General features: G+C 44.6%; 1 protein-coding gene across 12 annotated transcripts in view; it reads right to left on the bottom strand.

Annotated features, from left to right (window-relative positions):
* Positions 1-23,684, bottom strand: part of cadps2 (Ca++-dependent secretion activator 2) — a 983,842-nt gene extending 960,158 nt beyond the window's left edge. For 5 of the 12 annotated variants that reach the window (XM_086008791.1, XM_086008779.1, XM_086008781.1 and 2 more), the window contains exon 1: positions 22,862-23,679. In XM_086008791.1, coding sequence (XP_085864917.1) covers positions 22,862-23,218 — 357 coding nt within the window. In that variant the 5' untranslated portion in view covers positions 23,219-23,679. Of the gene's footprint in view, positions 1-22,861 lie in introns of all 12 variants that reach the window. The other 7 variants (XM_086008782.1, XM_086008783.1, XM_086008786.1 and 4 more) reach the window with 4 other exon arrangements.
* Positions 23,685-26,610: the final 2,926 nt, after the last annotated feature.

The following is a 26,610-nucleotide window of genomic DNA, read 5'->3' as shown; positions in this document are numbered from 1 at the left end:
TTTCAAATCTCTTCAGTAGTTAGTGCTCCATCAGAAATCTGCAATTAAAACTTAACAGGCATTTAAGTGAGCTGTGTCTTCCAAGTGGACAAGAGGCACAGAGCCAATAGTGGGGGGAAGAGTCTGTTGTGAGGTGACATTCAAAAACACCACATTTATCGGCACCCTTGGATGGGAGGAAAAAGTAACGCTCACTTGTCTGGTAACTTCTTAACATGCATTCATATCACCTCTATGTGCTGCTTTTGACACACAAATATCAAGAGGGCAGTTTCCTTGCGTTTTTAAAGAGTGAGGTAGAAGTTGCTCATCACATTTCCGTACACCACTGAAAATACTTGTGTACCCACATCACAAATGACTGCCAGCTGTCCAGAGACCTGTGTTGGCAAGCACAGCCTTCTGGTGTCATCTTGGTCCACAATCTGTACACTACTGCTTGTTTTTTTTTGATGAGGGCAATGCGGTTGATGTGGTGTACATGGACTTCCAAAAGACGTTTGATAGAATGCCACTAAATAGGCTTGCCAGCAAAGTTGAAGCCTATGGAATAAAAGGGACAGTGGCAGCATGGATACGAAATTAGCCAAGTGACAGGAAACAGTAGTGGTGAACAGTTGTTTTTTGGACTGGAGGAAGGTATAGTGGCATTCCCAGGGGTCAGTACTAGGACCACTGCTTTTCTTGATATATATTAATGACTTGGGAGTAGAGGGCGCAATTTTAAAATTTGCAGATGAACCTGTATAAAACACTGGTTCGGCCTCAACTGGAGTATTGTGTCCAGTTCTGGGCACCACACTTTAGGAAAGATGTGAAGGCCTTAGAGGGTGCAGAAAAGATTTACAAGTGTGGCTCCAGGGACGAGGGAGTTCAGTTTTGTAGATAGGCTGGAGAAGCTGGGGTTGTGCTCCTTGGAGCAGAGAAGGTTGAGAAGAGATTTGACAGGTGTTCAAAATCAGGAGGGGTCTGGGGGAGAAGAGCGAGAAAAAAAAAAAAAAACAGGACACAGATAAACGCAGCGAGTGGCTATGTTTTGGAATGCACTGCCTGAGGGTGGTGGAGGCAGATTCGACCATGGCTTTTGAAAAGGGAATTGGATAAGTACCTGAAGGAAAAAAACCTTGCAGGGCTACGGGGAAAGGGCAGGACTAGCTGAAATGCTCTTGCAGAGAGTCGGCATGGGCTCGACAGGCCGAACGGCCTCCTTCTGTGCTGAAACCATTCTATGATTCTACTATATCGTAGCACATCAGAAGTGTTAAACAACACTGTAATCTGAAGGGACAGCTAGGCAAAACTTTAAGATAAATGAAATTATTTGAACAGATTTCTAGAAAAAGTTGTTTTATTAAAATAAATATCCTGGTCTTAGTTAGCACCAGACTTACAAACCATCCCCCTGGCTCAAATCAAGATTAAAAATAGGAAAAGGCAAGACCCAGGCTCAGTATTGTAGTTAGATGCTGTCCAAAGAAATGGCCACCCATCAAGTACTCACCAGATAAAGAATGGTGAACACAGGTTTTGGTAGTTGTGATGCAGTTTAAATCCAGGCTGGGATATGAATTAGGAGCGGTCACAATATATAGGTATGTTTTCACTGCAAGCATCAGTCCTTTCCATAGACTGACAGAGTCTGGTTAAACAGCATGTAGTTGCATTATTTGGAGTGCGAAATTACTATAGCAACCTCCACCCAGATGCTGCAGTTAATGCAATTGATTCCGTGTAAATTACACTCAGTTTGCACCACAATCAACTCAAACCCCCTGCAAAATGAAATGAAAATTAAAGTTCAGATACTATTCAAAATAGTAAGTGCAACTGTCATTTTAACAGCGCACTGGATTTTGATTTAAACCCACAGGACTGTAAAGAGCAATAGCTAAGCCAATGCTCAGAATGATAATCTTCTGGAACAACAGAAAACGCAGGAAAAACTCAGCAGGCCAGGGCAGCATCCGTGGAGAGAGAAAGAGTTAACGTTTCAGGTCGATGACCTTTCATCAGAACTGGAAAGCAGGTTTAGAGGCTGGGAAAAGAGGGAGGGGATGAAAGAACAAGAGGTCAGGTCAGTGATAGGATAGAAAGCAGGAGAGGATAGAAAGCAGGAGAGATTAAGAGACATTGAAGGCAAGAGGAGGTGGTAATGAGAGATATTGAAGGCAAGAGGAGGTGGTAATAGGATGGCTCTAGATGGGGTGTGAATTGTGCTGACAGAATGAAGGACGGCTGCCATGTGGGAGGGAAGAAAATTATATATATTATTTATATTTTTTAGGGGCTGAGGTTATGATCTGAAATTGTTGAAATCTATGTTGAGTCCAGAGGGCTGTAGAGTGCCTAATCGAAAGAGGTGGTGTTGTTCCTCAAGCTTACGCTGAGCTTCCATGGGACAGTGCAAGAGGCCGAGGACGGTGAGGTCCAAATGGGAATGGAGCGGAGAATTAAAGTGACAGGCCACCGGGAGCTCTGGGTCCCCCTTACGGACTGAACGGAGGTGTTCCGCAAAGCTGTCACCCAATCTGCGTTTGGTCTCCCCAATGTAGAGGAAACCACATAGTGAACATTGCGATAATCTTCTGGATCCTGAGCTCCCAGTGGGGAGTCCCGTTCGAAGGGAGCGCAGGGCGGAGAATCAGTGCAGAGTGCAGTAGCCCGGTCTCCAATCTGCACTCCATTTAGAGCGCCGCTCCCTGCTGGGATTGCTGAATTTACCTTTTAAACTCCTTGGAAATTTGCCACACATTAAATTATTACTACTTTTTTTTTTTTTTTTTAAAAAGGCTTAAAGCTTCAAAATTACTATTTGCAAAAATTAGCATATGAACATTTAACATGTTCGTATGACATATCTGTCACTATCGTAATGGTGGCATTAAGGTGCTCACTTTAAATGGGCTAACATTTCCAATGAAATAGTCGGCAAAGGAAAGCCATACAGGTAACCATGTATTAATATTGCCAAACAGTAGATTTTCTGCTAAAGTCTCATCGGGACCGCTTTATAAAACAAAACTAGGGACAAACAACCCTGTTCCATTTTAACATTCGTTTAAACTAAAAGACAAATATATACATACAACTCAAATCAATAAATGAGAATGAAAGAACAATTCTCCTTTTAAAAACTTGATACCACCATTGGGATCACTTTCAATAAGTAACCATGGCAATATTAGGCATGGTGCAAAGAAAAAAACCCAGCAAACTTCAGGGAAAAAAATGGAGTGACTTGCTGCCTAATGCAGCGATCAGTGTTGAGTGTTATCAATGTCCGACTACACCGGCTTTAATTCCCACTGGTTAGTACCAGGTGCTCTCATTTAAAGGTGGCCCTAGATGTTGCGACAGCATCACTCAGCAGATTTTCCTCGACACTAAGAATATGCAGCCTACAAATACTTAAAAATCAGACATAAAATGAAAGGTCATCTGAAGGATGGCCTTTGCAACACCACCATCATCCTCTGCAGATTCAACCTCAGGGGGCACTGCCAGCCCAACAGAATCAACCTCAGGGGGCACTGCGCCTGCTCAACAGAATCATAGAATTCAACCCATCATTCTTGTGCCAGCGCTTGAAAGAGCTATCTAATTAATCCCACTCCCCTGCTCTTTCCCCACAGCCCTGTTAATTTTTCCCCTTCAAGTATTTAGCCAACTCCCTTTTGAAAAGTTACTATTGAACCTGCTTCCGCCACCCTTTTAAGCAGTGAATGCCAGATCACAACAACTCTGTAAAATAGAAATCCTATGTCGCCTCTGGTTCTTTTGCCAATGTGTCCTCTGGTTACTGACTTTTCTGTCACTTACACGATCAAAACTAACACCTCCATCAAATCTCCTGTTAACCTTCTCTGCTCCAGAGAACAACCCCAGCTTCTCCACATAACTGAAGTCCCTCTTCCCTGATGCCATTCTGGTAAATCTCTTCTGCACTCTGCAAGGCCTCGACATCATTCCCAAAATTGTGCCGCCTAGAATTGAACACAATACTCCAACTGAGGCCTAACCAGTGTTTTATAAAAGGTTTAGTATAACTTCCTTGCTTTTGCACTCTATTCATAAAGCCAGATACCATAAACTTTTTTTTTTTTTTCTTCTTAAAAAGCCTTCTCAATTTGTCCTGTCACCCTCAAAGATTAGTGTACATACACCCCCCAGCAACTCCTGGTTCCTGCGCCCCCTTTAAAATAGTACCATTTATTTATTTAGTTTAATATTGCTTCCCTTCATTCTTCTGACCAAAATGATCACTTCACACTTTTCTGCATAAAATTTCCATAAGCAGTGAAAAATGCAAAGAAATATAAAATGTCGCTCCTATCCACAAGTGCCATAAAGCAAAAGGGACAATGAGAAGGTACTTCCCATTAAAGGATATAGCTTGGCCTAAATGACTCACCACAGCAGGTCAATAAGCTAGAAAAATAGTGGGTGGTGGTGGTGGGGGGGGGGCGGGGGAGAAAAGAGAAAGAAAAAAAAAAATCAGTCCCACAGCTCTGAACTGCTCCTTAAGGGCCCGACAAATATTGTCTCTCAAACTACTGCACAGGGATGCAGATAATGAGAATCGGATATGCGGCATAATTGCATATTACCTGTAATGGAAAAATCAGGTTCTTTGTCTCTGCAATCAAATCACTTATTCATAAACGAGACAAAATTATCCTTCCTTTAACATATCTTCGAATAATAAATGTTTATATAACTTAAAAATACAAAGAAATAATTGCATAATTACTCTCGAAAACAAAAAATATTCCGTCAGGGCAACTTTCAGTACGCTTGAATAGAAAAAAAGGAGGCTAATCGGGCTGGTGGCCCTTCCTGGGCTGCGGCGGTCTAGAGCGCGAGCGGGTGGCTTTGAAACGGGGCCGAGCAGCGGGGAGAGAGCGAGAGCGCGAGCGCAAGAGACTGGTGCTACGAAGCCGGGCAGTGTACAGACCCGAGAAGGAGGGAGGCAAGTGTCCCGCAGGGTTGTTCAGACAGGGAATTAATAAAAATTAAACGCGCAGCAAGCCGCGAGGAGCTGCAGTTTGCCACGGGAACCGCGGAGAGCGGCATTAGCAGCAGCAGGGGGGGGGGGGGGGGGGAAGTGCGAAGACCATAGGGCGTCACCATCAAGGCATAAAACGCCAGCAACAGCGGAGAAGACAGAAAGCGTGGGAGGCGCCATTTTAGATATCCAAGATGCCGAAGACTGGCTATATCACTGCCTTCGATAATGCAATAGAAGACTGGACCACATGTGGAAAGAGTCCAGCTATATTGCGAGGCAAACGAAGTAGCCGATGAGAAAAAGGCATCGGTACTGCTAAAACTTAATGGGCGCAAGAACGTACGGCCTATTGCGGGGCCCGATTACTCCAGCCAAACCGAAGGCGAAGAGTTTTAACGAAATTGTTGCTATCCTACAGGAACACCTAAATCCTACACCGCTGCTGATAGCAGAAAGATTTAAATTCCACAGGAGAAATCAGCATAAAAATGAGAGCAATGCTGATTGCCTTACGGAACTACGCAAGCTATCAAAGCACTGCCAGTTCGGAGCAGGACTGGCAGATACCCTACGGGACAAATTTGTCCGTGGACTCCTGAGTGAAGGAACCCAGAAGAGGTTACTCAGAGAAAGAGCCGACGCTAGATAAGGCTTTCAGCATGGCAGTATCATACGAAGCAGCAGCAAGGGGAGCTGCGGAAATACAGCAAAAGCCACAGGAATACGGCACCTACGAAATGACACGGGGATTTGCAAAATGTTATCGCTGCGGCAGAACAAACCATGACCAGAAGGACTGCTGGTCCAAGGACAAAATATGCAGGCAATGCGGAAAGATGGGACACATTGCACGAGTTTGCAGGTCTGGGAAGAAGACCAACGACAACAAAAAGGCTACTAAAAAAGGAACCGTACAGGAAAGTACAAAAGATGACGGACAGTAGTTCCGAAGACCAGATGAGCGATAGTGAATCTGGGAACAAGAGACTAAGCGGTCTCAAACTTCACAACGTAATCGCAAAAGAGGATCACCGAACCATTTGGGTCACCCTCACGATAGCAGGCTCCCAAGTCAAAATGGAATTGGATACAGGATCAGCTCTAACCGTCATGATTCGACGAGACTATGAGCGGCTATTTTCACATACCCTTGAGAGAGACATCCATTGTCTTGAGGACGTATACGGGGCAAAAAGTATACCCCAGAGGAAAAATAAGGGTGCCTGTCGAATACAACAGCAAGGAAATACAGAAATTGTATCTGTACATACTGCAAGATGGTGGACCACCGTTATTGGGACGTGAATGGATCAGAAAGATAAGTTTAGACTGGCACTCCATTCAGGCACTGACGGTGGCTGGTAAAAAGGATGACGTCACACCTGGACGATTGGCGTCAGCTAAGATTTTTGACAAAGGTATTTCAACAAGAACTGGGAACTCTTAAAGGCGTAACTGCCTTGATAAAAAAAAGAGAATGCAACTCCCAAGTTTTTCAAAGCAAGACTGGTACCATATGCAATTTGCCCAGCTGTCGAGGCAGAGCTGGAGAATCTGGAGAATGCAGGCGTGTTATCGAAGGTAGACTGGAGGGAGTGGGCGACACCCATCGTTCCGGTCATGAAGAAAACGTTAAACAATAAGTCTGAGGAGCCAAGGAAGGTTCGCATCTGTGGGGCCTTCAAGGTGACGGTGAACCCAGTCCTTCACACAGTACAATATCCTCTTTCAAGGATAGAAGATATCTTCGCCTCACTCTCTGGAGGGAAGCATTTTACAAAAATTGACCTAGCACAAGCATATTTGCAGATGGAGGTTGAAGAATCCTCTAGGAAGTATCTCACAATAAACGCTCACAAAGGTCTTTACCAGTATAATCGACTGGTATTCAGAGTAGCATCAGCTCCGGCGATATGGCAAAGAGCGATGGAACAAGTCTTGCAAGGGATTCCGGGGACTCGGTGTTACTTGGACAACATCCTAGTGACAGGTGAAGATGACAGTGAACACCTCGCCAACCTAGAGCAGGTGCTCACTAGACTACGTGAACATGGGCTACGGGCCAATCACCCCAAGTGCGAGTTTTGTAAGAAACAGATATCGTATTGTGGCCACGTGATTGATGAAGAGGGGTTACATAAGTCCCCTGACAAAATTGAAGCGGTAGTTAAGGCTCCAACGCCTGAAAATGTGTCGCAACTGAAGTCATTCCTCGGATTGGTGAATTACTACCATAAGTTTTTGCCGAATTTGTCCACAATTCTGCACCCACTGAATCCCTACTACGAATGGGAGTAGCATGGAAATGGAGCGATGAATGTAAGCTGGCCTTTCAGAAGAGTAAGGACCTAATCACTTCAAGGAGAAGTATTGGCTCACTACAACCCATCACTACCGATAAGACTGGCGTGTGATGCGTCTCCCTACAGCATTGGAGCGGTACGGTCACGTAAATTCCTTGATGGTTCAGAGAGGCCGATAGCTTTTGCGTCACGCTCGTTAACTTCAGCCGAGCGTAACTACGCCCAGATTGACAGAGAGGCCCTCAGCCTGGTGTGGGGAGTGAAGAAGTTCAATCACTACCTGCACGGTCAGAAATTTACTCTACTTACTGATCATCAACCTCTTGCCTCCATTTTCAACCCTCAGAAGGGCGTACCGATAATGACAGCACAACGGCTACAGAGGTGGTCCCTTTTCCTAGGGGCACACCAATATGACCGAGTACAAAAGGAACTAAACAGCATGGGAATGCTGATGGATTGTCGCGCCGACTGTTGCCGATGGTAGAAGAAGAACTTGCAGTGGTTCCAGTGGAGATATTCCACTCGACCAGTCGAATGTCTCCCTGTGACGAATGCAAACATAGAAAAGGAAACACGAAATGACCCGACACTCTCCTGGGTCTATGATTTAACGGTGAAGGGATGGCCAGCACATGGCGAACCACTGCTGCCAGCATTCTCGCCGAGAAGAGAACAGCTGTCAGTGTGCAGAGGAACCTTGACGTGTGGATCCAGAGTAGTAATTCCACCCAAATTGAAGGATAGAGTGCTCAATGAGCTTCATGAGGGTCATCTGAGAGGGGTAAAAATGAAGAACTTAGCCAGAGCGTTTGTGTGGTGGCCGGGAATCGATAGAGAAATCGAAGAGATGACCAAAAGCTGTACAGGATGCCAGAAGGTCCAAAACGCCCCACCACCAGCCCCTCTACATCCATGGGAGTGGCCCTCATCTCCATGGCAAAGGGTGCACATTGATTTTGCTGGTCCATTTATGGACTCGATGTTTTTAATTGCGGTGGATGCACAAAGTGGCCAGAGGTAATAAAAATGTCCTCAACCACCACAGAAAAAACTATCAGTCTTACGAACCATATTCGCCAGGAATGGGCTGCCTGAACAGATTTGCTCCGACAATGGACCAGTTTGTGTCTGAAGAGTTCCGGAGGTTCTTAAAGAACAATGGTGTTAAGCATTACACATCCGCCCCATATCATCCAGCCACTAATGGATTGGCCGAGAGGTTTGTTCAAACATTCAAGAAGGCTATCAAGGCAATGTGTAATGAAGATATACCCCTACAACACAAGGTGGATAACTTGTTTGCCTACCGGAATGCGACACATGCGGTTACCAACCAAACTCCAGCCATGATGTTCTTCAAATTGAAGACTACGATGCCGCTTGGATTTGGTTGAGCCAAACATCAGAAGAGATGTGGAGAACAGGCAGTTTCAGAATATGAATGAAAGGCCGACCAGGAGTTTTAAGATAGGTCAACTAGTTTTGGCCCGGGACTACCGCACAGAGAAATGGCAGCCAGGAACGATCTGTACATGGCAAGGACCTCTAATGTATACCGTGGACGTTGGAGAGAGCATTGCAAGATGCCATGCAGACCAGATTCTAGAGTCACTGGGAAAAGTCAACTCCACACCACAATCTGATACACCTGGCGATGAAACCGAAGTACCAATTGCATCTACCTCAGAATCGGTGATATTGGAAGCAGACGAACCAAACGACGACATTGATCCCGACTCAACTTTGCCAGAAGAACCCGATACCCCAAAGAGGCATTATCTAGACAGAATCAGGAAGCCTCCTCAAAGACTGAACTTATAATTGCTTAACTTCAACTAATGTATCTAGCAACTGTAATTGTAAATATGTTATTTCATTGTTAATCAAATGTTATGTACAGTTTAGCTAAAAGGGGAGGAATTGTAGTGTATGTACTTTGCAGAAGGAACTATATTCTGCAGCCCCTGTATACTGCAGTACCAGTAGTGACCACCCCTGTATATAAGCCTGTGTAGTAACATTTGCATAGTAGTTCCAGGTTGTCTCCATTCAGTAAAGACCTGTTATAACCAACTCCTGCAGTCCGTGTCTCAATTATACACGGGCAGCATACAAATGATATGGCCTGTCAGTGCCAACAACGTTTTTGGCAAGTGATATATTTCGCACACATTCCGATATATAGAGAACAATGTTACTGCCCACTAACCCACCGCAGACCAACTTCCACTAATTTTGTATTACTTATGTGGCATAATGTAATTTTTCAGTGACATCACTCATCGATGGACTGGATCTCCTTCGCGATCGATGTTGGACATGGTACTCAGTGGCAAAAGAAACTGCTTTTGTTTGCAGGAACAAATCAGTTTCCCCCCCCCCCTCTGTAGTTAAATGTTAGTCAATTTAAAATTAAATACAAAAATAGCATTTCTTATCTTGAAATTTAAGAACTGTGCACCCGCTAATTCACTTTGCTCTCATGGTTTATATCACCCACTGAATCCTTCACCCACTAAATCCTTCCATATGATCATCTGCTGATTTAATGCCATCACTCCCACCCATTGTGTAAGGCACAAATAATGTTGAAGCACAACATTTACTACTGCTCATAACTCTCTCCAGACACTCAGCTACTTTAAAAATAAAATCAAAGTTTAGGTTATTACAACACTCCCAAGTCTGATGATGCTCCTTACATTAGGAGGCAGTTGGCATCATGTGGCAAGACAAGGAACCAATAACAGCTGCACAAGTTAATTAAAAGTGAGTAACAGTCACCTCAGGTGTAAATGTTGTGGTTTTTAAAAAAATACCTTCAAAGCTGAAATGCTCATTTCTTTCCATGGAATTTATGTTATTCCATGAATAATAAGGATATATGTCTGTTAATTATACAGTATGCATCATCATTCTCAACATGGTAAGCGCTAACCTGCTAATGGACCTTCTATCTACTAGAGTCCAGCTAGTGTAAACATCACACTCAAAGTAGCCTGGAATTGGAAAACACATTTTTGTACTACTCCACATAATGACTCCTTTTAAGTGTATACTCTTGATAAGTGTGTGCCAATCACGATCTGTCAGTTATACACTTAACATGAGCAGGCCATACTGTAATGCTGCATACCAAGGTGAACCTGATACAGCTCAAAATGTAAATAATCTTATGTAAACGCCATTGAAGCATGAATTCTAGAGTCACTGGTTACCAGCTCTGTGGATTTAATCGTGTTATTATCTCTACATTCCATATTATGTAAAAGAGACGCCTTCCATAATACTCCTGCAGCAAAAAGATGCTTTGTGACCAGCAGTGTAACAAAACCATCCATTTGATATCCTTACAAATTGCCCAAGAAAGCAATGCTGTGTCTTTAGAAAGTTGGGAGTCACAAAGGAGAGACATCCCATTGTGCAGGCAAATAGAGCTGGAGGTAGATTGTAAATTGGAATGAAAAATTCCTATCATTCTCTTACCTCCCCACCACCCCAAATCCTACATTTAAAAAAAAAAATCAGCGGTCTCAATATCAAAATGGAAAGATATAAAAGGAAAGCCTGAAAAAAGACTCAATGGCCTAGAAATTCAGTATAGCCGCGTTTGGGGTGCTAGTCCTGGCGATGCGTAAAGTTTAACGCCAGGTGCAATTTAGCGCCACCTAGCGAGTTATTGGGTTGCAGCGCCCCTAAAAGGTGATTGCGGCGCTAAATCAGGCGCTGCATGCTACTAAGGCGCTAACCCAGCAGCGCAACCCAATTTCGCGGCGGCAGGGCGCAGTGAAGGTGCTGTCAATAATCACTTTCCCCGAGACACATTGGCGCCGGCCAGCTCTTAAGGGGCAGGTCAATTGGCATCACCAGACACACTCACTACCTTGTAGGCCTTCGAAGCGGTGGGAGCCTATTTGTGGTGCACCAGCCTAGCAAGACATGGAAAGGGTGAGGCAGAGGGTGGAACACCTCACTGATGGGGCATTGGATGCTTTGGTTGGCGCAGTGGAATCAAGGCCAAGGAAGGTGGTCGGAATGTGATTTATGTTTTGGACAGTCTCCCGGGTGAGAGAGGCAGTTATGTGTCAGTGTATTAGTTTTGCTTTCTGTTGCCATAGCTTTCTCATGTTTGAAGGAACCACATTTTGTGTAATGAAACACTTTCTTCATTTACAATGGCCATGCCTGCTATTACATGCATCTTGCCCTTCACAGGCTTGGGGGTATCAGACCGGTTCCATTCCTGTTCTTAGAATGGCAGCAAGCATTCCGAGGGGCCTAGAAGCTACTTCTGATCAGCCTCGGATGCGCAGCCGGAGAAGAGCCGCTCACGTAGAAGTTCAGGCCAGCAGGCATCTTCTCAGCCACCGACAGATGTCCTGCACCTTATCTGAGGCTGCAGATCTGGCTGAAGCAGCTGGCACAGCTCAGTCACCACCTCCTTTCTAAATCGCAGCCTTCTGACACACTGCTCCTCTGGCATGTTCATGTAGGAAAACTGCTGTCGGAAAACCCTGCCAGCGTAAGGTCTGCTGTGGTGACGTCTGTTGGCCCCCCTCTCCCAGCGTCAGTGCCCTTTCCAGATGATTCAGCAGCAGGACGTTCCCCTCCAATGCAGCCCCCATAATAAGTGCCCACAGGAAGGTTCCCCATTGTCAAGGCTCACCAACAGCAAGGTGATGGTCAGAAGGCTGAAAATCATCTGCCTGCGCTGGCTCACTGGTCAAATGGCTCTCAGTGTGCAGCTCAGCAACTCTTTGTAGCTCGAGGAAGTTGTGCTCCAAAAAATGGCTGCCGCTTTTAAACCACACCAGTCCCCTTTAAATAACGCTCCTCCAGCCCGAGAGCGACTTGGTAAGGTTCCAGGTAAGTGGTCACTATTAACGCCAGGCGCTACGGAGGGGGGCGCCCAAAAGGCATTGCACACTCAAATGACGTCATAATCAGCCTGCGCCCATGAGCGGGTGCTAAGATTTAGCGCCGGCGCTAGGTGCCCTGCGCCCGCCCGGAAATTGGCTAGCGCCCCACTTCTCGGCCTCTAGTCGTTAATCGGTGGTGCTAACAACTGAATTTCTCCCCCTTCCACCACTCCTCCCATCTCCAACTTGGACACAAAGGGGGCGATTTTCATTCAGAAGTCGGGACTACAACTTTCGGGGTTGTAGTCCCGCCTCCATCGAGATGCGGCCAATCCACGCGATTTTAACTTGATTGACCTTGTTGAGTCCGCCCAGTGGGCTTAGCAGGCCAATTGAGGGCCGCTTGGCAACAGGTGACAAAGACTAAAATCAGTGTTTCCCAGTTGTTTGAAGCCGTCAAACACTGACAGTCTTACTTCTAACAGAGTCCTTCTACACAGACTCAGTTATAAATCTCACTGGCACAGAAAGCTGCAGGCTGTCACTTTTGACAGTTCGCAGCCATTGTGCTCTGTGCCAGTTAGATTATAGACTCCCGAAACCGAGAGGAAAGCTGAAAAGTAAATGTAATTTAAACTTCTTTACACACACCAAACACACTTACCTTTGCACTCATGCACCCATCACTCACCTGAACACCGACATCGCGACTCCTCCAAGTCCTTCAACCCGACTCCTCTAACTTGGTGTGGTATGGAGCCGTCGGGAATCCCACACTTCAAGCTTTAAAATAGGGATTAGGCTAAACAGGCAGTTAATTGGCACTAATCCCTTCCCGCCACAGGTAGGCGGGTCCCAGTGCAGGTACCCGCCTCCTTTGAAACTTACGTGGAGGCGGGTTGGGGGCGGGACCCCCGAATTCAGGACTTTAACCGCTCCCCCCCCCCGCACGCCTCCAATCCCGACTCCACGGGTCAATGACAATCAACCCCAAAATGTGCAAACTCTCTCAACTTACAAGAGGTTTAAAACTATGGAGATTCATTGAATGTTACGAAATAGAAACAGGCCAAAAAGGGACGGTCTACACCTGTGCAGAGATGGAACTGATGTTCTCGGGGTAATTTTTGATAAAGCAGTTCGGGAGCATTTAAACTAGTATGGCAGGGGGCTAGAAACCTATGTAGTGAAATAGAGGAAAGTGAAAGGCAGACAGAAATAAATGGTAAAAGGGTGAGGAACAAAAAACAAAGGGCCAAACTAATTCATAAAAAATGTGAGCATAAAAAAAGCCTGAGGGTTTTATACCTTAATGCGAGAAGTATCAGGAACAAGGTAGATGAATTAGCTGTGGAAATAGAGGTTAATAATTATGATCTAATTGGGATTACGGAAACATGGTTGCAGGGTGAGCAGGGCTGGGAGCTTAACATACAGGGGTATTCAGTATTTAGGAAGGATCGACAAAAAAGAAAGGGAGGAGGGGTAGCATTGCTAGTAAAAGAGGGGATAAATGCAATTGAAAGGAAGGATATTAACTCAGTTAATACAGAATCTATATGGGTGGAGCTAAGAAATAGCGAGGGGCGAAAAACATTAATAGGAGTGGTATATAGGCCTCCAAATAGTAAAATAGAGGTTAGGGAGGGCATCACGAGGGAAATTAGAGAAGCGTGCAATAAGAGCACAGCTGTCATCATAGGTGACTTTAACTTACATATAGATTGGACTAGCCTAATCAGTAAAAATAATGAGGAGGAGGAATTCCTTGAGTGTTTAAGGGATGGTTATCTGGATCAATATGTCGAGGAACCAACTCGGGAACAGGCTATATTGGACTGGGTACTGTGCAATGAGAAGGGACTAATCAGTAATCTTGTTGTACGGGGACCCTTGGGTCAGAGCGATCATAACATGATCGATTTCTCACTCGAAATGGAGAGCGAAGAAATTGACTCAGAGACTAAGGTCCTGAATTTAAACAAGGGGAATTATGATGCCATGAGACGGGAACTGAGTAGGTCTGATTGGACAACGTTCCTGAGAGGACTGGAGGTAGATAAACAATGGCAAACATTTAAAGATAGAATGACAAAATTGCAAAAATTGTTTATACCAATCTGGCATAAAAGGAAATCTAAAAAGGTGACTCAACCGTGGATAACAGGGGAAATTAGAGACAGCATAAAATCCAAAGATAGGGCGTATAAAATAGCCAAAAAAAGCGCCAGAGCGGAAGATTGGGAACAGTTTAAGATAGAGCAAAGGAGGGCAAAGGGCATGATCAAGAGGGGCAAAATAGCTTACGAAAACAAGCTGGCGGAAAATATAAAAACTAACTCCAAAAGCTTTTATAAATATATCAAAAGGAAAAGACTGGTGAAAACCAAAGTTGGTCCATTGCAGTCAGATACGGGGGAATATATAATGGGAAATAAGGAAATGGCAGATCAACTAAATGCATACTTTGGGTCAGTCTTTACGAAGGAAGACACAAAAAACCTCCCTGGGATATCGGGAAAAATAGGGACATTGGCAAAGGAGGAACTGACGCAAATCAATATCTCTAAGGATATGGTGTTAAGGAAGCTAAAGGGATTGAAGGTGGACAAATCCCCAGGGCCTGATAACATGCATCCTAGGGTACTGAAGGAGGTGGCCCTAGAGATAGCGGATGCACTAAGGATGATTTTTCAGAATTCATTAGACTCGGGAACAGTGCCGATGGATTGGAGGGTAGCTAACGTTACCCCACTATTCAAAAAGGGGGGTAGGGAAAAAGCAGGTAATTACAGACCTGTAAGCCTTACATCAGTTGTGGGCAAAATGCTGGAGTCCATCATTAAGGATGAAATAGCGGAGCACTTAGCAAATGGGGACAGGATAGGACAGAGTCAACATGGATTTACAAAGGGTAAATCGTGCTTGACTAATCTATTGGAATTTTTTGAGGGAGTAACTGGTAGAATAGATGGGGGAGAGCCAGTAGATGTGGTGTACCTGGACTTCCAAAAGGCCTTCGATAAGGTCCCACATAAAAGATTAGCATGGAAAATTGAGGCTCATGGGATAAAGGGGAAAGTTTTGGCGTGGATAGGGAACTGGCTGTCAGATAGAAAACAGAGAGTTGGAATAAACGGCTCATTTTCTGAATGGCAGGCAGTAACAAGTGGGGTACCACAGGGATCTGTCCTGGGCCCCCAGCTGTTCACAATTTACATTAATGACCTGGATCAGGGAGTCGGATGCAGCATTTCCAAATTTGCAGACGACACTAAACTAGGAGGTGGGGTGGGCTCAGAGGAAGAGACCAGGAAGCTCCAGAGCGATTTGGACAGACTGGGCGATTGGGCGGATAAATGGCAGATGCACTATAATGTGGACAAGTGCGAAGTTATCCACCTTGGGTGCAGGAACGGGAGGGCAAATTATTATTTAAATGGCAATAGATTGGGAGAGGGGGAAGTACAGAGAGACCTGGGTGTTCTTGTACACCAGTCACTGAAGGCGAGCATGCAGGTGCAACAGGCGGTCAAGAAGGCAAACGGTATGCTGGCCTTCATAGCAAAAGGGTTAGAATACAGGAACAGGGATACCTTGCTGCAGCTGTACAGGGCACTGGTGAGACCACACCTCGAGTACTGTGTACAGTTTTGGTCGCCTCATCTGAGGAAGGATGTTCTTGCCATGGAGGGGGTGCAGCGGCGATTCACCAGGCTGATACCAGGAATGGCGGGAATGACCTATGAGGAGAGACTATGTAGTTTAGGGATGTACACACTGGAGTTTAGAAGATTGAGAGGGGACCTCATAGAAGTGTATAAAATTCTGACAGGTCTAGACAGACTGGATGCAGAAGGAATGTTTCCCTTGGCGGGTGAGAACAGAACTAGAGGACATAATTTAAGGATAAGGGCTAAACCATTTAGGACAGAGATGAGGGGGAATTTCTTCACTCAGAGAGTGGTGAACCTGTGGAACTCATTGCCACAGAGGGCAGTGTACGCCAGCTCATTAAATATATTTAAGAGGGAATTAGATATATTTCTACGGGCAAAAGGGGTTAAGGGTTACGGAGAGAAGGCGGGGACGGGATACTGAATTAAAGGATCAGCCATGATCTCATTAAATGGCGGAGCAGGCACGAAGGGCCGAATGGCCTACTCCTGCTCCTATCTTCTATGTATCTATGTATCTATGTATTAATTCTCCACCTATTCTAATCCCACTCCCTATAATCTTTTAATATGTCTCTTAAAATAATTGAATTGTTGTTGTAAAAATTTATGGGCTCTGCTGCAATGATGGTTTTATGGCAGAGAACACCAGTCACTATACTGAAGATTTGTGTTTTCTAAACACCCCTTTCATTTATGATCTCAAATTTGGGGCCTTTTGTTACTGTCTCGCAACCACTGGAAACAATCCATGACTATTTGCCTGATCATAATCTTGAAGACCTCCAACAGGTCACCCTTAAACCTCCCAGCTCTAGTTTAAAAAAAAGCCACACTTCATAATTGGAGGAGAATGAGCAGATTCCTGTATCAATTTTATATGATATAATCACATTGTTACTTCAAATTGAAAGATATTGCTGATGAGCTCTGGAAGAACTCTTTGGGTAAGAGTTAATACAATTCCTTGCACAACACAAAGATGCAGGAATAACAGAAAATGCTGGAAAAACTCAGCAAGTCAGGCAACATCCGTGGAGAGAAATTTGAGTTGACGTTTCGGGTTTGACCCTTCTTCAAAACTGGAGAGAAAAGGAACTAGATCGAAGGCAGGGCTGCGATCGGACAAAAGAATAAAAGAACCAAAAGAAGTAAAAGAGATTAGAAGCTAGACGAGATGGTAATAGGCTGTGATTAGGTGTAAAGTGTACTGGCAGGAGTTTGTCAGGCACTGTATGTGCAATCTCATAGTATTTTGACAAGTATCCTTGAATTCAGAATTCATTTTTTCCTTTAGGGGTTACATTTCCATTGGTGGCCCTCTAGTCATTATCAAATTCTTCAAGGTCATGCACACAGTTTTCTTTTATAGATCAAAGCATGAAGATTATACTCGCCTGATGACTCAATGAATTTATATTGCAAGTAGTTGAAGCCTACTTGGTCCCAGAGTTGATCCCCAGTCTGTGCTAAGTTTGCTAACCTCTGCTGAGGCAGTTCGAGCGATAGGGAGGGGGGAAATCCATCAGGGTGTTCCTGCAATGAATCACTATCAATCAACCCTCACTGGAAGCATGCGCGAGTGAACATCAGTCATTACTCAGCTGTGATACCCTCCATGGTCAAATAGCCTGCTGCCATTCATCGCCAAAGCTTAGACATGAGTAAGGGCCACTCAAATGAGGTTACAAAGGACGAGAGCCACTGATGGAATCGTACCTCAGTAAGGCATCAACAATTCAGGAGAGATGGGGAGGGGAGTAAAAGTAAACATGAAGATCATTTGAGCAGTGGTTTGTTAGTTTATAGGTAATGTTGCTGATCAAACATTATTGTATTATCATGGCACCACAGCCCTGTCCCCCTGATTGAGGCAGATTGCTCCAGGATCTAGAGAGAAGCCTGCAGAGCCATTCCTGCAACTTCAGTGGTGCATCTTTCAACAGAAAAAAAAAATACAGCCATTTGGTAAAAGAGTTTGCATTCTGAGAACTGATAAGATTTATTGAGGCTCCGCCTTATCCCTGTCTTCCTGGCAGTGCTCGGTGGAAATCCTTCCAGGATATTGTTCTTGGAAACTCGCTCTCAAGCCAGTGAGTCAAAACATCCTGAAAAAAAAAATCCAACCCAGTGCTCAAGACAGAAGCCAGAATTACACACTAGCGCAACAGAATTCGTAACGCTTCAGAATTGATGGATTACAAAGACAACTGCCTGTGATGTTGGAAAAACACAACTAATTTCTGACCTTATATGGACTGACACCACTGGATGTGTTCATTTTGGAACCGTTTTGAGCACGATGCAAGGAAGTATGGAATATTACAGAAGGAGAATGTGGCAGTTCTGATTACATTTATCATTTGAGTCAATTTCTGTTAATTCACCAAAAACTTTTTCAAATCAATCAAGAAGTGTCAGTAAAATTTTCAGAAGTGGGTGAAGGGGAAGGGAGGAAGAACTGGCTGAGAAGAATTACTGAGCCCAATTGAGAGGGAGTTGTCAGCATATACATACCCTGGACTGCTTTGCCAATCTGGCCATTTGAATGCTATGTTAGTTCAGCACTGTTGCGCTCTGTACAGTGCTAGCTTGGTAGAATTACTATGTTTCCAGAATTCACCTAAAATATATTTTGAAAAGAAAGACACTAGAAAATGTTAAGAAGTGGGATGCTTTCTCCCTCCCAGAAATGAGCAAAGTATATTCCAATGCAGATAAAAGCCAAAGGATGATGCTTTAATGCCTTTCTGATCCAGCTAGTTGCACTCCTACCCTCCACAATTTAGTTGTGGTGAAGTAGTATCACCTCTTCCACTTGCTCACAGCGTCCAGGAACAGATGGAAGATGGGCGGAAACTCCTAGCTGAAATTTGCTTAGCCGAACCAGGATCAAAAATGCCGACCCTTGTGGCAGAGGGCAACGCTTGCTATTAGATTTTTTTAAATAGATTTGTTGAACTGCTGGCGTGTTGGTGATAAAAAAAAATTAGGGATTCCAAAACCAGACGGTGAATAGCACTCTTCAGAAGTTAATCACAATATCTGCTCACCTATTTAGGTTGGAAAAAAAAAAGGTATATTGACAAAGAAACTCCCTCATTAAAATCAGCTGAACTTTTGTGAAAGTTGAAGTAAAAGGTCACTTGTGAGCTGAAAATTCTCTTAAAAAAGGGGAAGTGCCGATTTTCCTCTAATTAAACAATTCACTGACAAAATTGCTAGAAATTTGTACTTTTGAAACTTGCCATTTCTGAAAACGTGATTTTGTTTGGGGGCAATTCATTGACAGGAAAAAAAACGACAGGTTTTTGTTCTGAAATTTCAGGGCATAGCCTGCTGTTAAGACAAGTGATTTGAACACTGGTCCTGGAAATGGATAATCTATTTACCCAGTACCATCACTGAGCTGCCAAAAGGACAATTTCTAGTCATTATTCAACTACTAGCCTTCTAGAAAGCCAGTCAAGTTGGGTTAAAATTCCAGTCATAGGCAAGAGTTGAAAGATCAATCAGTGTCCATAGCCAGGACAAGACAGTCCTTCAGGAATCATGACTAGGTCAGAGTTATCACATTGTTGTTTGTGGGACTCTGCTATAAGCAAATTGGCTGTCACGTTTCCTACATTACAACAGTGACTACACTTCAAAAGTACTTCATTGGCTGTAAAACGCTTGCGATGTCCAGAGGTGGTGAAAGGCGCTATATAAATGCAAATCCTTCTTCAGCCTATTTGAGAAATTTTACAGCACAAACATTCAAACTGGTGAAAAACTTGAAAGCAGGGTCAGTCTTTTGGTAAAGAAAGTGGTGCTTCTGAAACCCAAATATATTCCCGTGATAAGACCCAGAAAAATCCAGCCCACTTTGGCCTTGTATAATTGGACACTGTGCACACTCCCACCTTCGGTTGCTTGCAATCCAAACTGGAAGGAGCTCCTTTTCTGCAGCACCCATGAGGTACAGGGATCAAGGTAACAAGCTTATCTCGAGCACCCTGCAGACTATGCAGGTCAAAACAACAGCAATTATGTAGTTATTTTGAAGAATAACCAAGTATGAAAATTATGAAGCTGTCTCACCATTTTAAAGATCACCCTTTAAAATAGCAAACTGAATCATACCACTTTTTTGTAATGTCTCCTGACGTTGTTATTCATATTAAAAGCTGCCGTGCAGATTATAAAACCTAAAAGACATTTGCTCTCTGCGGAGAGGAATGAGGTCACTGCACATGACCTGCCGTGATTCCTTCTGTGATGGCAGCTGGTAAGCATAAACAGCCCAACCTAGCAATCAGCAAACATCTCAGTGACTCAATGGAGATACACAGGTACAGATGTGGCCACACAGAACTGGCAGGAATTCAAAGTTCAAAATACCTTGGAAGTACAGTAGGTTTCATTGCTCAAGAATTATTTTAAAAATAAAAAAAAAAGTGATCCATATATATGAATTGCATGTATACATACATACATATACATATCACTAAAAAGCTAGTCACTTAATGCTTCTAAACTTATAAGCAGTTCCCAATCAGCATAGCTCCCCTCAAAACAATTAAACTCCAATTCATCCGAGGCTCAGTTTACTTAACTTTCGTAGCCTTAGAGACACAGCTGTTCCTCATCAGTAGAAGAAATACATTGTGTATTAAATGGTATAACATGTCAGTTCTTATAAAGCAGCACATTATCACGAGCAAGACAACAGGAGACCCACTAGTATTTGTTAAAAGAAATTAGATGCATTCAGAGGAGGTCGCCATGGGGAAGCAAATCTCTTGTCATTTTGGCATCAACAACCCAGCTATTAAAAAAATGTAGCAATGTTATGTGTGCCCTGCCATAACCATCAAGAAGAATGTGGATGGGCTAAAACTAAAGCTTTACATAGCCAGGCTCAATTTCTGAGGCAGTATCTGGTACGATGTCTAGTGTGATTGTGAACCCATAGCATCTTATTAATTCAGATGATTTACTGGGAGGCAGAATTGGCTGGATTGGTAGGAGCACTTCAAAATTATACTTAAAAAAAGACAATAAATTACAGCTTCTAGAGCCAGGTTACAAAGTAACAGTGTTTTGTAAAGAATTGAGGATTAAAAGATGTGTTGCAACATGTCACCCTTCTCCGCCTCTTCACTTTGATTTTAACAAGTTTAAACACAGGGTGATATTTAAAGGTGAGCCTTGGCAGTAGAGTTTTCTATGTGTTTACTCAGAGTTAGTGTTAACAAACAGTACAGAAATACTTGCACTGAAAAGAAATGTGCAGTTGTTTACTGAATAGCAAACATGTTGCTATTGATTGAATGTTCTGCAAAAAAGTGTCCTGAATAGAATCAAAATGCTATGACAATATCTAGACAACATTTTGTTAAACTACAATAGGGAACACAAGGCATGTGTAGTTATCATGTAGGCTATTGTGAACCTGCAGTTGAGATGCTACTCATTGAATTACTTTGCTCAAAATAAATTGACAGAATTACACACAACTAAAGCAGGGATCACAAGGCAGGTCCACAAGTGTTTATGGAACTAATCCCAACTGAACACAACAGAATCCAGCCTTAATCAAAGGTCACTGAGCAGGCTGTGGAATCATAGAATCAGACAGCACAGGAGAACATTTGGCCCATCGTGCCTGTGTCAGGTCTTTGAAAGAGCTATCCAATTAGTCCCACTCCCCTGCTCTTTCCCCATAGCCTTGCAAATTTCCCCTTTTCAAGTATATATTTTTAAAAGTTACTATTGGATAAGCTCCTACAAGCCTTTCAGGCAGTGCATTCCAGATCGTAACAATATGCTGTGTAAAAAGTGCATTCCCCCCCAGGATTTTTTTTGGCAATTCTCTTAAATCAGTGTCCTCTGGTTACTGACCCTCTTGCCAATGGGATTAGTTTTGCCCCATCTACTCGATCAAAATCTGTCATCATTTTGAACACCTGTATTAAATCTCCTCTTAACCTCTGCTCCAAGTAGAACAATCCCAACTTCTCTCGTCTCGCCACTCGAAGTAGCATGGTACAGCAAATAAATGTGTAAAAACACACAGAGATCTGGGGATGTATGTACACATCTTTGAAGGTGGCAGCACAAGTTGAGAAGGCTGTTAGAAGGGCATATGGGATCCTTGGCTTTATAAATAAAAGGCATAGGGTACAAATTCAAGGAAGTTATGCTAAACTTCTATAAAACACTGGTTAGGCCTCAGCTGGAGTATTGTGTTCAATTCCAGGCACCACACTTTAGGAAAGATGTCAATGCCTTGGAGAGAGTGCAGAAGAGATTTACTGGAATGGTACCAGGGATGCAGAACTTCAGTTACAAGGAGACTGGAGATGCCGGGGTTGTTCTCCTTAAGAGTAGGAGAAGGTTACAGGCAGATTTGATCAAAGTGGTAAAAATCATGAGTGGTTTTGATAGAGTAAATTAGGGGAAACGGTTTGCAGTGGCAGGGGGGGGTCAGTAACCAGAGGACAAAATAATTGGCAAAAGAACCAAAGGGGAGATGAGAGAAAAAAATTACAGTGAATTGCTACAATCTGAAATGCAAAGCAGATGCAATAGTAACTTTCAAAAGGGAATTGGAAAAGTACTTGTGGGGGGGGGGGGGGGGAAAGAAATGCAGGGCGATGGGGAAAGGGTATGGTCGTGGGACTAATTGGATAGCACTTACAAAGAGCCGGCACAGGCACCTTCTGTGCTGTATCCTCAAATAAGAGAGAACAAGTATGTTAGTCCAAGTAATGAAGTATAGTAGATTTCAAAAAGTAGGCTCCTTCTCAAACCTGCAAACACAAGCTAGACAATAATAAGTACAGGGAATTGTGGCAAACGTACAGCTGCTAACTTTTTAAACAAATCTCGAAGTGCGCTGAACAGACTTTACATTGATCTGGCTGGAGCACCGGTTACTCTCTGGATACAACAGGAGGCGTCGGACTACACTCTTGATTAGGGCAGTGGAGGTGGAGCTCGCCCGTGCCCACGGCACTCACTCACCTTCTGTTGCCTCCTGGCCATGTCGGTGGGCTGCTTGGCATTGAAAGGGTAAGCGATGCACCTCAGCAAGAACACGTAGAGCTGCAGCGCCTTCCTCTTCTTCGTGTCCTCCTCCTCCCGCTGGATCCTCTCCTGCTCTTCCCTCTCCTTCTCGCTGGCCACCGACGGGCTGGGGCTGACCGAGCGAGCGCTGCCCGACCGGCCCAAGTCTCGCCCCTCGCTGCCCCGGCTGGTTGGCAGGGAGCGGGCGCTGGCGCTGCTACTGCCGCCGCTCCCTCCGGTCAGCGGCGGCTCCTTACCGGGATCTCCTTCCAGCAAGTCGTCCGATTCCTCTTCGCTGGAGGAAGGGTCCAACATCGCCCCGAGAGAGAGAGAGAGGGGCTCAGTGAGCTCGGAGCTGAGAAGGTGCAGGAGGTGACACCAGGTGAGCTGAGATCTTCAGGGGACCTTACATCAGCTGGTGGACACGTCCGACTATTCACTCCCAACACAACACAATCTTTCTTTCGCTCCACCTCCTTCTTAATAAAGTGGAGCCCGAGATAGGGCGGAGTTGGTGCTCCGAGACTCCAGGACGATTTGCTTGCACGGACCTATCACAGGCGGAGCTTCCCAGTCCAGCAGGAAGCACGATCACAGGTACCTAACCTGTAGCTTGGCAAGCGTGCAACACGTGGGGCCCAGCACCAGCACACTCAAATGTCATTAAACTTCCAGCGCCAGCCTCTTCAGCCCTGTTCATCTGTCTCTTATTTCCACAGACTTAGAAGTAAAATCACTTGTCTGTTCTTTTTTTTAACGTGATCATGTCACTGGACCACAATCTGCAACTGGACCAGAACACTGCAGGAGGTGAGCTGCCTCTGCTGTACAAATCTGCCTCTGCCTGTACTGCCTCTGAACAAATAGGACTGCAAGGATTTAACAAACGATCTGCTATTAACCCTTTGAGTGTCAAATGTCGACACAGACACGAAGCATCTCATTTCTTTAAAAAAAAAACTCCTCCAGAAAGCACGTTGTAAATATTGGCCACAAAAAGTACATTTTAAAAACGCAATTAGTAATTAAAGGGAATCTAACGAGTACTGGAAAATGCAAACACATCAAGTGAACAGTGGAAGAGTACCCACAAAGGGAAATGATCAGGGACCCTAAATAACAAATTCTGTTTTTACTACATGAGATTCTAGGCAATGATGGATTGACACAGGGCCAACAGGGGCCGTACTTCCACCCACCCACCCCCACCATGGGAGCAGGGCAAATACTGGGCCTCCGGTGAACTCACCACAATGCAGAAAAACTACATACAACCGCTGATTCTAAATAGTCCAGCATTTAATATTACTGTCAGAAGGGGACGAGGCAGAGGCAGCAAATTCATCACAATATAAATACTGAAACGTGCCCGTGTGGGGTATGTGGAGGAGCCATGATCCAAGACCCGAAAAATTCTTAATCTGGCTTAGGTTCTGGGATTATTTTATTGGTGATTTGGGGAATAAAATTGAAGAATGATACAGCACAGAAGGAGACTATTCGGCCCATCGTGCCTATGCCAGCTCTTTGAAAAAGCTATCCCATTGGACCCATTCCCCTGCTCTTTCCCCATAGCCCTGCAATTTTTTATCCCTTCCAGTATTTATCCAATACATTCTGGAATTCTGTCCATTTTTCAGTGAAAACTGCAGGTCACTAGCTATGGAGTGGATATTATTGTGGGCATGATTTTTCTTTCCTCAGGTTCAATCCCAGGTCGGCGCCGAGTTAGCTGATCTCAGGTGGGGCGGTCGTAGGAACACTACAATCGGCTTCAGTGGCCCAGGATAGCGGGGTGGGGGGGGGCATCAGGAGACACTGGCCTGGGTTCTCATTCCTGATTGTTATCTGTTGACCATTTGCAGCAAGTGCATGTTGGATGACATGCAGTGAGGACAGGAGCAGCCAAATCCCCCCCCCCCCCCCACACACACACACGAACAGTCGGCTGACATTCACTCTAAGCTCACTAATGAATAATGCACACTTAGGCAAGCCCGCCCAGACCTGTGTAATCACATGCCTTCTGGAGAGGAAGGAAGAGGAGAAAATGGTCAGATAAAGGGATGAGATTTCTCTTTTCTCCACCATTTACTCCAGGAAAATTTTTAGGTGAATATCGATGAAGCGCCACACATGATCGCTCCAGAGATCCCTCTGGCTCAAAAGCTTCATCAAAGAGGCATGTTTTAAGGAGCATCTTAAAGGAGGAGAGAGAGGTAGAGAGGCAGAGAGGTTTAGGGAGGGAATTCCAGAGTTTAAATCCTAGGCACCTGTAGGCATGGCCGCCAATGGTGGAGCCACAAAAATCAGTGATGCACATGAGGCCAGAATTGGAGAAGCACAGCGATCTCAACAACAACAACTTGTATTTATATAGCACCTTTAACATAGTAAAAGTCCCAAGGTGCTTCACAGGAGTATTATAAGACAAAAATGTTTACACCGAGCCCCATAAGGAGAAATTAGGGCAGAATGAGGTAGGTTTTAAGGAGCGTCTTAAAGGAGGAAAGAGGTAGCGAGGCGGGGAGGTTTAGGGAGGGAATTTCAGAGCTTAGGGCCTAGGCAACAGAAGGCACGGTCACTGATGGTTGAACAATTATAATCAGGGATGCTCAAGAGGCCAGAATTAGAGGAGCACAGATATCTCGGGGGGTTGTGGGACTGAGGGAGATTACAGAGATAGGAAGCGGCAAGGCCATGAAGGCATTTGAAAACAATGATAAGAATTTTGAAATAGAGGCTTTGCTTAACCGGGAGCCAATGTAGGTCAGCAAGCACAGGGGAGTGATGGGAGATGGGTGAACGGGACTTGGTGCGAGTTAGGACATGGGCAGCCGAGTTATGGATGACCTCAAGTTTACGTAGGGTAGAATGTGGGAGGTCAGCCAGGGGTGCATTGGAATAGTCAAGTCTAGAGGTAACAAAGCCATGGATGAGGGTTTCAGCAGCGGATGAGCTGAGGTAAGGGCGGAGACGCACAATGTTACAGAGGTGGAAATAGGCAGTCTTAGTTATGGCGCGGATATGTGGTCGGAAGCTCATTTCAGGGTCAAATATGACATCACCCCCAGACAGATGTTAGGGAGAGGAATGGAGTCAGTGGCTAGGGAACGGAGTTTGTGGCTTCGGTCTTCCCAATATTTATTTGGAGAAAATTTCTGCTCATCCAGAACTGGATGTCGGACAAGCAGTCTGACAATTTAGAGACCATGGAGGGGTCGAGAGAAGTGGTGGTGAGATAGAGCTAGGTGTCATCAGCGTACATGTGGAAACTGACACTGTGTTTTCGGATGATGTCGACAAGGGGCAGCATGTAGATGAGAAATACGAGGGGGCCAAGGATAGATCCTTGGGGGTCACCAGAGGTAACGATGCGGGAGCGGGAAAAGAAGCCTTTGCAGGTGATTCTGTGGCTATGATTAGGTAGATAAGAACAGAACCAGGCGAGTGCAGTCCCACCCAGCTGGACGACGGTGGAGAGGCGTTGGAGAAGGATGGAGTGGTCAGCCGTGTCAAAGGCTGCAGATAAGTCAAAATGGACAAGAAGGGATAGTTTACCTTTGTCACAGTCACAAAGGATGTCATGTGTGACTTTGATAAGAGCCGTTTCGGCACTGTGGCAGGGGCGGAAACTTGATTGGAGGGGTTCAAACATTGAGTTGCAGGAAAGAAGGGCACGGATTTGGGAGGCAACAACACGTTCA

Source organism: Somniosus microcephalus, chromosome 16, assembly GCF_052327205.1.
Source record: "Somniosus microcephalus isolate GS21.2 chromosome 16, FLI_Smic_1.0, whole genome shotgun sequence".
In the NCBI taxonomy this organism is placed as follows: Eukaryota; Metazoa; Chordata; class Chondrichthyes; order Squaliformes; family Somniosidae; genus Somniosus; species Somniosus microcephalus.
Note: the sequence above shows the minus strand (reverse complement) of the source record. Positions and strands in the feature narration are given on the sequence as shown.